This window comes from Orcinus orca, chromosome 12 (assembly GCF_937001465.1).
Source record: "Orcinus orca chromosome 12, mOrcOrc1.1, whole genome shotgun sequence".
Taxonomy (NCBI): domain Eukaryota; kingdom Metazoa; phylum Chordata; class Mammalia; order Artiodactyla; family Delphinidae; genus Orcinus; species Orcinus orca.
In genome coordinates, this window is record NC_064570.1 from 43,299,320 (window position 1) to 43,313,680 (window position 14,361).

A 14,361-nucleotide genomic window follows, 5' to 3' on the forward strand; every position below is an offset into this window, starting at 1 on the left:
GCCCTGGTCCAGGAAGATCCCACATGCCGCGGAGCAACTAAGCCCATGAGCCACAACTACTGAGCCTGCGCTCTAGAGCCCACAAGCCGCAGCTACTGAAGCCCGCACGCCTAGAGCCCGTGCTCAGCAACAAAGAGAAGCCACTGCAATGAGAAGCCTGTGCACTGCAATAAACAGTTGCCCCCACTCGCCACGACTAGAGACAGCCCGCGCACAACAGGGAAGACCCAATGCAGCCAAAAATAAAATAAATTTTAAAAAAATGAGAGATAAGTCTCTTACTTCCATGGTATTTCCATTTCTACACCCCTAAAATGAGGATAAGACACCTGCTCTACATCACTCTCCATTTCCACTAGGCTAAAATATCAGAATATTAGAATTATTTGAAAAAATATTAAATTATTAGTCAGTTTTAAAATGCAAGCATTCACGTAGCTGTATGACCTATCAAGGACTCTTCCTTCAATTGTCTAAATGTATATGAATTCATAAGAGTTTATTAACGCTAGTTTCTCCTCTTAATCGCGTCCACAATACTTCCTAATTTTCTTTCCAGTATGATTCTTCCCTGCAATCTCTCTCCACCATCCCCTAACCAAACCACTCTTCCATATGCAACTAGAAGTTGTGAAACAATAAAGTTAGATCGGTCAGAACTTGGGACTACATTTATTAACTAACATATATAGAAAGATTTTCTTTAAAGAAAAATTGCTTCAATTAAAAATATTATCCACTTAATGCAAAGTTTGATTTTTAACATCTTTCTTGGAGTATGATTGCTTTACAATGGTGTGTTAGTTTCTGCTGTATAACAAAGTGAATCAGCTATACATATACATATATCCCCATATCCCCTCCCTCTTGCACCTCCCTCCCACCCTCCCTATCCCACCCCTCTAGGTGGTCACAAAGCACCAAGCTGATCTCCCAGTCCTATGCAGCTGCTTCCCACTAGCTATCTATTTTATATTTGGTAGTGTATAGGTGTCAATCCTACTCTTTCACTTCATCCCAGCTTACCCTTCCCCCTCCCCGAGTCCAACTCCATTCTCTACCTCTGCATCTTTATTCCTGTCCTGCCCCTAGGTTCATCAGAACTATATTTTTTTTGCAAAGTTTAATTTTTAAAATATAATTTCCTATTAGAGTTGGGCATTAGAGTTGGCAAGACTTTTTGAACTTCATCCATTTCTAATTATTGCTATCACCAAATAGAAGCATGGATCAGTGCCTCTGGAATCTAGGACTTTAATCTCTACTTTCATTCTGCCCTTAATTAATCATATGAATTTTACTGGAAAATAATTTCTTTTCGGTACTCTGGGCTTACACGCTTGCCTAATTCCCATGCTGGGCACTGACTCAGGTTTAGAGGATTACATTGCGTCATCCAAATACCTACTGGTAATTTGGTTACCACCAAAGAGTTTTATTCTCCAAATCACTGTAGGTGAAGATAATGTAATTCCAAGATGAGAAAGCCCTAAGGCATTTTATAATATAGTAATAAGAACTGTCCTGCCCTCCGCTTGGACCAATTATTTCAGAAGGGTTGCTGGACGTGGAATCTCTGCCTTACCCACTCCTTCATAATAGTAAAGATCCAGCCCCTCTCAGTAACTGGAATAAAAGTATCCACTATAATGATGGAGTTCCCTGGACCAGACATTCTTGATCTCCTCAAAGGCCTGCCACAAACATATCCCAGGACAATAACAGTATTTCTTTTTTTTTTTTTAAATGGAGGAGGGTGAAAAAAGGATAAGAAAATGTGTTATGTCTAGGACTCAAACATGCTAATGATTTAAGTAATATTTAACACATGCTGCAAATACAAAAGGCTAGTCCTTTAGTAGTTTCTTTACCCCTTTGGAACACGAAGGTTACCGATATATTACAACCCAAATTTAAATGTATCTTTCTTTATTCTTCTCCATTCATTTGTTGAAATCATAATAGAGTGGATATCATGTAATTTCTTTCATGAACATGCAATTTCTTTCATGCCTTAGTGTAATCCAAGGCAAGTAGAAATAAATACCAAAATATTCTGCTACAAATAATATGAAGAAATGTATAAACAAATTTTTTTTGTTTAATTGCAGAATGCATTTTCATCTATGATCTTAAAACACTTTTTCAGAGATTAAAAAAATCTTTGTAATGAGGTATTGGGAAGGGCGGGGCAACATCTGTGAAGCTAAGAACTTTCCCTCCTGGATGGCCACCAGATCAAGGCAGTACTGCGGGATATTGGACTGGAAAACAAATATCATTGAAAACCTGTAATTAGCTAATTTGTGGAATAATTTTATAAACACTAAAGTAGATGCACACAAAAATATTAGGTATTATGATGGTCCTGACCTCATGTGGCAAACCTAGCTAACTTCTTACCCAGTGTCTTTCCATAACCAGGCCCCTAACCTCAGATGGAGGAACTTTAAACAGCTTCTACCCAGCAGGACCAGGAAGGTGCTAATAATCCCCTCAGTGACAAAGGCCTAAATCGTATTCTGTGGCAAATTTCCCTCTTTATCCACATTTCTTTTTTTTGAGAATTTCATTTTACTTGGTAACTGTACTATCGATACTTTTTAACCTGAATGTAAAAATGTACTATGTAGGCCACTGTCTTTATTTAACTAAAGCTAGACGACACTAATACTGACATCATATACCAATTAATGAAAAATGATGCGTCCCAAGCCCAAACTCTCAGGTGCTGCTTATTTATGGTTTCTCCCCTTCTACCTTAAGAGCTTGGGGAGAGCCAGGGCAGTTTCTTAAATCCTTCCGTGTGTTTCCTAAGTAAACAGCACTGTCTTGCACTTATTGCGGAACCCACACAGGTCACTAGATGATGGAGGCATCAAACTCAATATTTTCTCTTCTCCAGTTATACTAGAACACATCTTACCTGCACACTTCATAAAAGGACACGTATCTGTATGGGACCTTGTAGTACATGACACACAAATACTCAGATAATGCTGTGTTTTATTTTTGCCATGCACATTACGAACAATTTGGGGATCCCATTTTAGAAGTAGTGTCAGAATATTCTATAAAACATTGCACATAGGGACTTCCCTGGTGGTGCAGTGGTTAAGAATCCGCCTGCCAATGCAGGGGACACGAGTTCGAGCCCTGGTCCGGGAAGATCCCACATGCCGCGGAGTAACTAAGCCCGGCCACCACAACTACTGAGCCTGCACTCTAGGGCCCGCAAGTCACAACTACTGAGCCCACGTGCCACAACTACTGAGCTCATGTGCCTAGAACCTGTGCTCTGCAACAAGAGAAGCCACCACAATGAGAAGCCCACGCATCGCGACGAAGAGTAGCCCCTGCTCGCAACTAGAGAAAGCCCGCGTGCAGCGACGAAGACCCAACACAACCAAAAGTAAAATAAAATAAAATAATAATAAAAAACATTGCACATATTTCATTTCATACGGGTTATCATTTATTGAGAAATTTTTAAAAACTGAAGAAAAGGAAATTCCTGAAAGGTTAACTCTATAATGTGAAAAATAAAATACTCAAAAAAAAACCTGTTTTGAAACTATTTCTCAGTGAGAACGTCCCTTCTCAAATTTAATGTAACATTAACTAAACGATGACTAATGAAAAAACGTTTTAAAAAATTTTATAACACGGAGATTCCCAGAAATTAAAAGTGGCATTTCCTGATCTAAGGAATTCCAGGTAAATGAGGCTCACCTACTTTTTTTTAAGCAATGGATTCGGTTTCAGCTCTAATGCCCGCCAGCCTAAGCAGAGGCTGATGCCTCAAATGAGCAATGAAAATGAGAAAGTTCTCGGGTCACAAACTTAGCTCAGATTCCAGCCGCGACATATCTTGAGCCCATGTGGCATTGCTCACAGAGCTTCCCAGCCTGTGAGTCAAGCACGTCCCAGCCCCACCCTACCACCAGGGGCTGCCAGGGAGTGAGGTTTACCAACAAATTCTCCAAGTGTCTGCGGAGCCGGGCGGCTCTGGAATCCAGCGCCTGGGGGAGGCTCGGGACGTGCCTGCCCAGCTTCCACAATCGCAGGGGCGGGCTGCCAGCGCCAGCATCGGCATCCACGACCACTACCACCCCAATTAACGGAGAGATGCAGGGAAAGGAGGGCGCGAAGCTGTGCCAGGCTACCGGGCAGAGGGAAGCCGGAGCCCCCCGGCCGTCCAGGAAATCGCTGCTGGGCCGGCCGGACCCGACGCACCGAAAGTGATCTGAGTTCTTATGGTGCGCCCGGCTCTGCGCTGGGCGCTCGAAGGCTGGGAAGGGACTAAAAGCTGCCCCGCCGCCGGGGAAACCCACGGCTCCGGCTTCACGCCTCGCGCGCCCTCCAGGAGCCCAGCGGAACCGGGCTCGGGCGCGCAGCTCGCGGCGCTCTGCGCCCGGCGGGGGACGTGGCTCTTCGCCTGCCTCCCGCCGGCGCCCGGCCACCCGCCCGAATCTCCGGAAGAAAGTTGCGCCGCGCGGGGCCCAGAGCGGCGCCCGCCGCGCGCCCCTGCCCACCACTCGCGCGCCCCTCCGCTTACCGCTCCCCGCCGCGGCTTCGTCCTCTCGGGCGTCGCCTCCCAGCTTGGGCCCAGGCTCCGGAAGCCCTTCCCGGCCCCCCTCACTCCAGGGCGCCCGGGCCCCCGGCGCCCTCGGAGCCGAGCCCTCAGCGCGCCCGCCGCGCCATGGGTGCGGGTGGGCGCCGCGCCACAGGATGCGCCGCTGCAGCCTCGGGCGGCGCTACTGCGAGCAGGGCCGGCGCGGGCGGGTGGGGTGTGGGCGAAAGGGGAGGAGGGCGGGACGCGGCGGGCGCTGAGGCTCAGCTGCAGGGAGGAGGAAACCGCAACGTCACCAGCGCCCCGGGAGGCGAGAACGGGGAGGGAGAAACGGGGACCCCTTCCCGCCGCCGGACCCCGACCTCCGGCCCGCCCCGCTTTCTCTTCCTCCTCCTCTCCCGGGACTCGCGGCTCTCGGCCTTCCCCTCCACTCGGGCCCCGACTCCACGCACCCTTACCCTGCCAGGCCTCTTTGGCTTCAACTTGCTCTAGTTTCTAATGACCCCACGCGCTTCGGGTTCAACTCTAGAATCGCCCCCAAGCGAAGGGTACTTTTGGAGGCCCGAGGGGAGGAGCTGATGCTTCCATAGAGCTCCGGGAGAGGAAACCGTTTTCCTCCAACGTTGAGAACTTTACCACCGAGGCTGTTACCCACTCCCCTCGCCTTTTCCAAAATTGTTACCCCTCCGTTTCTTCCGAATTCGCTTTTACTCTCTTCTCAGACAGAAGGGTGGAAATCACCTATTTAGAAGCGGTCCTCGCCTTAACCGTACTAACAAAATACAGTGAAGCCAAAAGCACTGAACCCTGCAAACTGAACGGATGTTAATCAAAGGTAAAGGGTCAGGAACAGAACATTTGATATATACAACGCACAAGAGGAAATTTAATTTACCTTATCTCCTAGGCCTGGGTGGACGAGGGAGAGAAAGAGAGAGAGACCGACTCCCCTCATCCGTCTTGAGTTTTTCAGGTGGAGGATTTGCAACCTTAGTAGTCACAGCCCCTTTGGAGAAGTTTCCTGCCTTCTCTTCCAGCAGCCATTGCACACAGCCTGATCCAACCTGGCCTCAGGAAAGTGGCAGACAAGACCAGGGCCGTCACCGCAGGGCTTCCTCAGCCTTGGCTTGTAATTAACCTGCCAGAGCTAGGCGGTACAGTGACAGATGTTCATCCATTCTTTAGCACTAGAGATGTTTTACCTGAGAGCAGTGCTTTTCTCCCTTGCTTCTCCCATGCTTTGTTTGAGTTCTGAAGGGCCACCTCCTTCCATTTTCCCGTCCTCAAGAGTATCTCAAGACCTACAGAGTAGTTTCCCTCAGGCCACATTAGAAAGAAATGTGGATGTCGAGTTTTATGCTTCTTTTTTTCAGAAATTGCATTTGGAGAGAAATTCCTTACAAAATGGTCAAGAGGAAGTGGTTTTGTTAAAATATTTTAAATGTTCACTCAAGTAAACCACTAATTTGCATAAACTTCCAGATGTTTTAGAGGTGGACTGTGGAGGAGATAAGGGGCTCTAGAACTTAAAACTAGTTTAATCTGGTTTAAATCCTCATTTTGCAATTTACTATGAGGGTCCTTGGAAAACTAACCTCAGAGCCTCTGTCTTCTCATCTGTAATGTAGAGATATAATAAATACCTCCATCGAACAGTTATAGAGAAGATACAATAAAAATATTGAATATTTGAGTTACTACATGCCAGATACTGTGCTAAGAGATTTACATATATTAATTCAATTATTAGAGAAGATTCATTGTGAAAGTGTCTAGCTGTGGTATATAACCCGTAAGTGTTAATTTACACTTACCTTCTCAAATTTGGAAGAGACCTTAGAAAAAGCGTCTGGTTTGATTTATTTAACCTTTAGATAAGTAGTCATCTAACTCAGTGGCTCTCCAACCTAGAACATTAAATCAGCAGGGGAGCTTTGATAAAATACTTTTTAATGGGGACCCCACCCCAGACCAATAAATCAGAATCTCTAGGGCTAACATGTAAGCATCAGCATTTTAAAATCTCTTCCCAGGCGATCAGAATGTGCAACCAGGATTAAGAAATCTTCAAAGGAGGGCTTCCCTGGTGGCACAGTGGTTGAGAGTCCGCCTGCCGATGCAGGGGACACGGGTTCGTGCCCTGGTCCGGGAGGATCCCACATGCCGCGGAGTGGCTGGGCCCGTGAGCCATGGCCGCTGAGCCTGCGCGTCCGGAGCCTGTGCTCCGCAACGGGAGAGGCCACAACAGTGAGAGGCCCGCGTACCGCAAAAAAAAAAGAAAAAAAAGAAAAGAAATCTTCAAAGGAGACAGTACCCACTGTCTTTTATTCCCCTTTGCCCCCAGTTTTGCTGTAAATTGACCTGGAAATCTGCTTCTGAATAACATCCACCTCTTGCAAATGGCCCCCCAAATAGTAGGGCTCAAAGATCTGCAATCCTGCCCTCGGGGGTCTTCTAGGATGCATTTAGCATGAATTCCACAGGAGTGCTTCAATTTGTCTGGATGCCTACCAACTCCATCAGCTTTTCCTTATCTTTTCTGAAAGCCCTTGGAAGGTGGTTTACTTTGCCATTGTTCCTCTCAAAATCTGATCCCCAAAATTGAGTTCAAGGTTTTATTCAAATAACACAGATGTTTAACGGCTTGGTTCTAATTACTGTATTTTCCCCAAGTAAATCCTAGGCACTATTATGGCAGCAATATTACCCTATTGACTCCTATATTACAATCTACTAAAATTCTGAAGCAATAATGTCTTTTTCTCACCAACTCCAAAACACTTCTTCCCGAGCCACACCCATTATAGTTTGTTCAACACTTAGCACAATAAAATTTAATAGAATCACATGTTAAGTTAGGCCTCTTCTTTTAGCTTATTGACATGTTATGTATCACGGATGTAACTGAGTAATTCTACGTCCCAGCTTCACGTGTTCTGCAAATTCAGTCTGTATGCCATGTCAACATTCAAGTTCTCATTCTCAGATGCCTTCCACTGCTGACACTGAATTAGCATGCTGTTGATGAATATTCTCATCAGTTGAGGAACCTCACGTAACTTAATATTTTCTTCCCTTGTCCCAGAGCAGCTAATGCACGTGGGTACGTGACATCTTTGTAGAAATTAAAGTACACCATCATTTCCCAGACTGAGGGATTAGGGAAAAGTGACCTCTTCCCCCAGTTACAGCCCCAAACAGCAGATGTGCTTTGTCTATTAGATGTCCTTGCTATATGGTGTTACAACATAGTCCAAAACAGGAAATGACTACTTGTGAATTCTTGTTAACTTCTGAGTTTCTTCCTTTTCTAAGTGCCCAGATATTACCTTAATCATAGGTTTATTCATTTTGCTCAGGATCTGTGACAAGCTCCTTGTCTTGGTTTCAGGAATCGAGCTGCTTCTTTTTTTTGAAAACTGGAACTCCATTTGTTCATCCCCAGTCTTTCAGTGTTCATCTCTGATGCTGATTCTAGATGAAAGTCCTTATTTGTAAACTCTCCTTGCTGAGATGTAATTTTTCTAGGCAAGAGAAGTTAAGCTTTAGAGAGCTAGGCGTTCTTACAAGTTCTTCACCTATCTTAGCTTTCAATTAACTATTGCAAAGTACATTTTACTCTTTCAGGTTGAAGGGTTATTTTTTTCCATGATAGGGAAGAAAAAAGGGAGTTAGTTCTGGTTTATCATCCACTTACCTTAAGTAGGTATATCCCTTCTATGATCTTACAAAATGTATTTTTGTTGTTGTTGTCCTTGGTTTATTTTTGGCTCTAGCCTAATGAACCCCAGTCTTACAGGGCTGTTACCAGTATATGGTTTCTGTTCTCTTGTTTAAGTCATTAAACTCAAATTTGCCCTTTAGGTTTTACTAACCAGCCAGCTGGTCCATGACTGTATACCTGCTTCAATCCTTGAAAAGCCTTTTTTCCCCCCTCAGACCAAATTAGTCTATTCATAAAACCACCTTACCCTACATCTAAGAGATACGTCGTCGAGTCACCGAAGAGGTGTGATCATTTTGGTTTGCTCAAACCCTATTGCCCTATACTTGTACTAACTTCCTCAATGATAATATCCTTCAGCTTCCCCTTCCATCTCCGGGCATTCAGCCCTGGTCAGACATCCACCACCAATTTCTCCAACCTTCCTTTCTCAGGCCTGTCACCTCCCTGACTCTTCCAGTGCTGACCTGCTCCTTGCCACTGCCTAGACTGTTCTGCTGCTACTGCTTCATCTCCAGATGATTCAAGCTTCCTGAACTTAGCTTTCATCATTAATACGAAAGGAAACATTCACCTACATTCTTAATCATAATTGAGTTGTAACCCTCCACCCTCAGTCACAATTTGAGGCGTTTACATATAATTCTTCAGATACATGTTTCCTGGCCTCACAATCTTTTAACAGATCGATCATTACGTGTGCCAGGTACTTCCATCTGTGTCTCATTTTATCCTCACAGGCACTGATGTCAGTATTACTATGTTCATTTGACTGATGAGGAAACAGAGGCTCAGAAAGTTGAAGTGAATTTCCCAAGATGTAATGGCTCAGACCACATATGATTACGTTGTCTGTTATCAAATCCAGGCTCTTTCCACTAAACCACTTGGCCCATACTAACTTTTCATATCTAAAGCCCCACTTACAGTCTGTGTCCTGGTCTCAGATGAAAGTTATCCTCCATTCATGCTCCATTGACTTTTGAAATTGATGATTTTTACATATCCCCTGAGTTACCTATTGGACAGGGGATCTTAAGCAAAATGTCCTGGAGGGGCACCCCACTGCCTACAACAGACAACATGGCAACAATCTTCTCTACTCAAGGGAGGAGGCTACTATTTATAGGTGGAATTGACATCAGGTGGGCTCATCAGTTACAGGGACTAATTAAGCCCTATAACTATGAGGTTGGATAGTTGTATGAGAGAATCAGGTACTGGTCCAGCAGGAGATGTACAGGGAGCCAGAGAACAGCCATCTTGAATGGCCTAACCATACAACTACCCAAGGTGTCCCCTCCACCTACCAAACTATAGCACTATTCTCTGAAATTACAAAAATGATTATTAATTTTTGCCACATGAATGGATGAAATTAGAAGTTTGTTCTTTACTCAGAGTTATGGAATGGCTCAAAATTTTAAGCATTTAGTATTTTTCTTAAACATGGCTTTTGAGAATTGTAAAGAAATCTGGACATCACTGAGGAATTTAGAAAATAAATATTTATTGAAGTGTTTTTAATTGGGTGATTCAGGTGCTTGGGTAGTACTTAATTCCCCTCTTTTTACCAAACTCTGGCTTTTTCCAGAAAAGTACAACTAGGGAAGAATTGTGTTAAGAAGTTTCTGAGGACAGGTTCACGGCCCAGGAATCTGATTGCCAAATGTCCGTGTATTGTTATGGTCCGTTATTTCAAGAAATAGCCCAATTTCTGTCTTCATACACCCCACTCGCAGCCCTGCTGAAGTAGTTGAGTTCATGCCAGGTTTGCACTAGTTTGGAAGCCATACCTTATGAGGCTTTATGCTCATGTGTTCGGGAGGCCATAAGGAGTTATTCAGGCAGTATTCTGTAGTAGAACTCTAACCCTAAGGCTGCATATTAGCGTCACCTGCGGGAGTACCTAAAACACACCAATGCTCAGGCTTACTCTCAGAAATTCTTATTTAATTCTTTCTAGGATGACGTCCAGACATCCCATATTCTTTTTAAGATGCCAGATGGTTCCAGTATGTAGCCAAAGTTAGAACCAATACTCCATAGCAGTGCTTCCCAAACTTTGCTGTACTTTAGAACAACCTGTGGGCTTTTAGAACTTCTGATGCCCAGGCTGTAGCCTGTACCAATCAAAGCATAATAACAGGGTGTTTAAAGCCCTGTGATTCCAATGTATAGAAAGCTTGGGAACCACTGGTCTACGGGAGTATTACTCAATGGGCACTTGAATCAAATGAAGCATTAGATTTAGACGATAGGTTTATTTGCCACACTTGTACTGGTTTAATAATGATATAAAATATTGTGAAGATTGGTTTTCATTTATATCAGTTCACTGATATATTTATTTCTAAATACTTTTGTTGGATATGCAGTTTGGGGAAGTATTACTTGATTTCAGTAATGGCTGAACTAGTGAAGTTGCTTTCAGAATATAAGGTTTCATTTCACATTTCTGCTGCCCAAGTATTATAAATAATGAATTCCAATAGCCAGGCTATGCAGGCTTTTTCTTCTACTGGTGAGATTAACTGTATCAGGCAATGAAAATCTTGTCTGCTTTGCATTCATAGTATCTTTTAGATAAGGAATAATTGACAGTTTGCTGATATTAAACCTAAGTATGTGATCCAATGGCATTTTTCAATATCTTTTTCTAACCTGATTCCAAATAATACAGACTTGTTTCTTCTTCTGTGTTTTAATTTTTAAGACTTTTTAAAATGGTGCAATTTTTGAGTGGCCGTTTTTACCCTTTGTGGACAAATGGAAACAAAATTTAAAAGCCCAAGTACAGTCTAACAGAAAAACAGCATTCCTTAGAGGCACTTATGATCTATGAAGCAAGGTAAAAAGAAACTTGGAATAATACCAACCCTTTCCTTTTACAAAGAAACTGAGGTTAACATAGGTGGTGATTGTTACAGTTCCTGCCGCTCATTACTGGTGGAGATGAGAAGTCAGTCCTCTTGGTTCCTAGCCAAGCTTCCTTTCTCCCACTTCTCCATGCTGCATCACTGGCCAAGAAAGTACAACTAACTTCTTTTGAGATTCTCATATCTTACATTAACTGTGGCAATTTATTTAAAAATGTCAAGATACATTTTTTTCCATTAACAAAAGGTCAATGTATAAGGAGAAATAAGCCTTATTTTAGGGAAAATCAAATGCCTACTCAAAATGTACACAGGATAGCGTGTTTCCTTTATCATTGTTAAACTTGACGGTGTATATTACTTGTGATATAATTTTCCACCGAGTTATGGGCAAAGTAAGCTCAGCACCACATACTTACCAAACCAAGCTCCTGTCCTTGAGGTGAAATTTCAGTAAAATTCTACCCATCTTGGTCATTTATCCTCATTTATGCCTGGGGTTTTTTAAGGCATTCAAGAGTCTTAAATTTTCATCTTTTTATTGCATGAATCAATTTTCTAAGTTTCCTGCTATTATACAAGAAGCATAATGCTAGATAGCAGTGTTTCTGCTCATGGTGAGCAAATTAATATTGTGGTGTGAAGGTCAGCCACATGTATACTCATATACATGTATATGTATATATATAAAATATCACTTTCTATTCAGTCTTTAAGCATGTTGCAACAAATAACAACTGTTATGAAGCAGACGAGGGGCACAGACTACAACATTCTTGGATTGTACTATAATGGAAAAGGCACTTAAAATGAATCTGCCAGAATTAAACAAATTTTAATGTTGTTTGGGGAAAAATGAGTGGCTTAATACTGGAAATTGAGAGTGCTGGGTTCTAGGACTGTGTCTTTCAAATACCAGCTGTGTGAAGAAATTCTTTTTTTCTCCTATAAATTTGCAAAATTCAGCAATAGCATACATGATAACTTGGGCAAATCACTTAACCTGTTTGAGTCTCAGCATCCTAGTCATAAGTTGAAGAAGCTGGTCTTGATCTGTGGTTCTCAATCCTGTCTATACACTAAAATCACCCAGGAAATGTTAAAAAATAATGACGCCCTGCACTACCCTCAGACAAATTAAAAAAGTTTCTGGGGTATGTGGCCTAGACTAGTGGTACTCAAAATGTGGTCCATGGACTGCTAGCATCAGCATTACTTGCTATATTAGTCAGCTTGGGCTGCCACAACAAAATACCAGAGACTGGGTGGCTTAAACAACAGAAATTTATTTCTCAAAGTTCTGAACCCTGGGGAGTCCAAGATCAAGGTGCCAGCTGATTTGGTTTCTGGTGAGAGCTCTCTTCCTGTCTCCTGTCTTCTTGCTGTAACCTCACATAGCCTTTCCTTAGTGCATGCACATGTAGAGAGAGAAACAGATCTCTTTCTCTCTTCCTCTTCTTTTAAGACTACCAGTCCTATTGGATTATCACCCCACCCTTATGACTTCATGTAACTTTACCTCCTAAAAGCCCTGTCTCCAAATACAGTCATATTGGGGGTTAGGGCTTCAACATATAAATTAGGGCTGGTGGGGGGAGAAACAATTCAATACATAGAACTTGGGATTTTAAAATTTTTTTTAAATTATTTTATTGGGGCATAGTTGATTTACAATGTTGTGTTAGTTTCAGTTGTACAGCAAAGTGAATCTGTTATACATATACATATAGCCACTCTCTTTTAGATTCTTTTCCCATACAGGCCATTACACAGTATTGAAGTGCTATAAAGTAGGTCTTTATTAGTTACCTATTTTAAATATATCAATAGTAGTGTGTATGTGTCAATCCCAATCTTCCAATTTATCCCTCCCCCCCCATCCCCCAGTGACCATGGGATTTTTTAAAATGTCAGTTCCAAGCCCAGGCTCTGGGAGTAAGGACCAGGAATCTATGTTTTAACCGACTCTACAGGTGGTTCTTATGCACAGTGAGTTTGAGGGTTACTGGCCTAGACCACTTGTTCTTACACTAGGCTGCACATTGAATCACCTGGGGAATTTCTAAACATTTGATGCCTGGGGCCCAATCCCAGAAATTTCAATTTGTTACAGGATGCTCACTCTAAGCAAGTTTTAAAGCTCTGCAGGTGACTCCAATCTGAGAACCTCTGGTGTAGAAGGTCTCTAAGGGTCTTTTCAGTTCTAAACTGGTGTGGATTTTAATACAATGACATATACACATATATATGATATATGTAATATACATAATCTAGATAATGTACATCAAAATGAGGGTGATCAGATAGCTCTTTCTATTTTGTAGTTTCAGATACAAACCATTTGTTAGCCTCTTTTCATTAATCACTTGATTATATGACACAATAAACAGGAACTTTTTTGAGAATTCCTTTTTTTTTTTTTTTTTTTAGCGATACGCGGGCCTCTCACTGTTGTGGCCTCTCCCGTTGCGGAGCACAGGCTCCGGACGCGCAGGCTCAGCGGCCATGGCTCGTGGGCCCAGCCGCTCCGCGGCATGTGGGATCTTCCCAGACCGGGGCACAAACCCGCGTCCCCTGCATCGGCAGGCGGACGCTCAACCACTGCACCACCAGGGAAGCCCGAGAATTACTATTTTGATAGTACTATTTTGCTAGATATATGGTCCTTTATTCTTCATAAAAATCAAAGATCCATTTGATGGTCAAATGTCCTTCCACTGTATAAAACTAAATGAGGGCTTGGATAGTAGCCAGATGTTTATGAGATATTTTAAAAGAATCTTACAAATTTAGAGTCCAGGGGTAATTCTAAAAAAACAAACATAATGTGATTATTTTGTAAATCTCAAAAAGTTTATTCAACCATATAAATAAAGGAAATATGGGTATTTCTTAGTATTAAAACTTACATTCAAATATGTTTATATATATAAACTTATATATAATTTTAAAATCTCTTTTGATACCAGGGTATAAATGGCTCTAGGATAAAAGTTGTATGTCATTTACTCCCAAAATGTACAATAATAGCTGTAGAAAAGTGACATTTTAAAATATCTCAAATCACCAGAGCTCTGACCAGTGAATTTAATTGTAATACTGTCAGCATAAAAGTTAGCACATAAAAGTAGAAAAACACAACCCCCTAAAATACTGTCATTTCTCTTCAGGTACATGAATTATTT

General features: G+C 42.4%; 3 protein-coding genes across 10 annotated transcripts in view; 1 reads left to right on the forward strand and 2 right to left on the reverse strand.

Annotated features, from left to right (window-relative positions):
• Nucleotides 1-14,361, reverse strand: part of DSE (dermatan sulfate epimerase) — a 137,193-nt gene that overhangs the window by 63,712 nt on the left and 59,120 nt on the right. For 3 of the 8 annotated variants that reach the window (XM_049695508.1, XM_049695506.1, XM_049695503.1), the window contains 3 exons: nt 7,903-8,097; nt 6,388-6,480; nt 6,169-6,229 (listed from right to left, as the gene is read on the reverse strand). The exons of 1 other annotated variant lie outside the window; for it this stretch is intronic. The gene's annotated coding sequence lies outside the window, so the exon portion shown is untranslated. Of the gene's footprint in view, nt 1-4,558; nt 4,695-5,468; nt 5,637-6,168; nt 6,230-6,387; nt 6,481-7,902; nt 8,098-14,361 lie in introns of those variants that run through there. 4 more of the 8 variants (XM_049695504.1, XM_049695505.1, XM_033418614.2 and 1 more) reach the window with 4 other exon arrangements.
• LOC105748965 (translation initiation factor IF-2) lies at nt 2,227-5,072 on the forward strand. The gene is given in 7 exon segments (XM_033418862.2): nt 2,227-2,291; nt 3,988-4,190; nt 4,193-4,247; nt 4,249-4,302; nt 4,304-4,490; nt 4,493-4,603; nt 4,605-5,072. Coding segments are annotated over 7 exon segments (1,143 nt in total).
• Nucleotides 11,916-14,361, reverse strand: part of NT5DC1 (5'-nucleotidase domain containing 1) — a 218,637-nt gene continuing 216,191 nt past the window's right edge. The window contains exon 12 of the mRNA XM_049695535.1: nt 11,916-13,984. Within this exon, the coding sequence (XP_049551492.1) occupies nt 13,947-13,984 (38 nt within the window). The 3' untranslated portion in view covers nt 11,916-13,946. The remainder of the gene's footprint in view (nt 13,985-14,361) is intronic.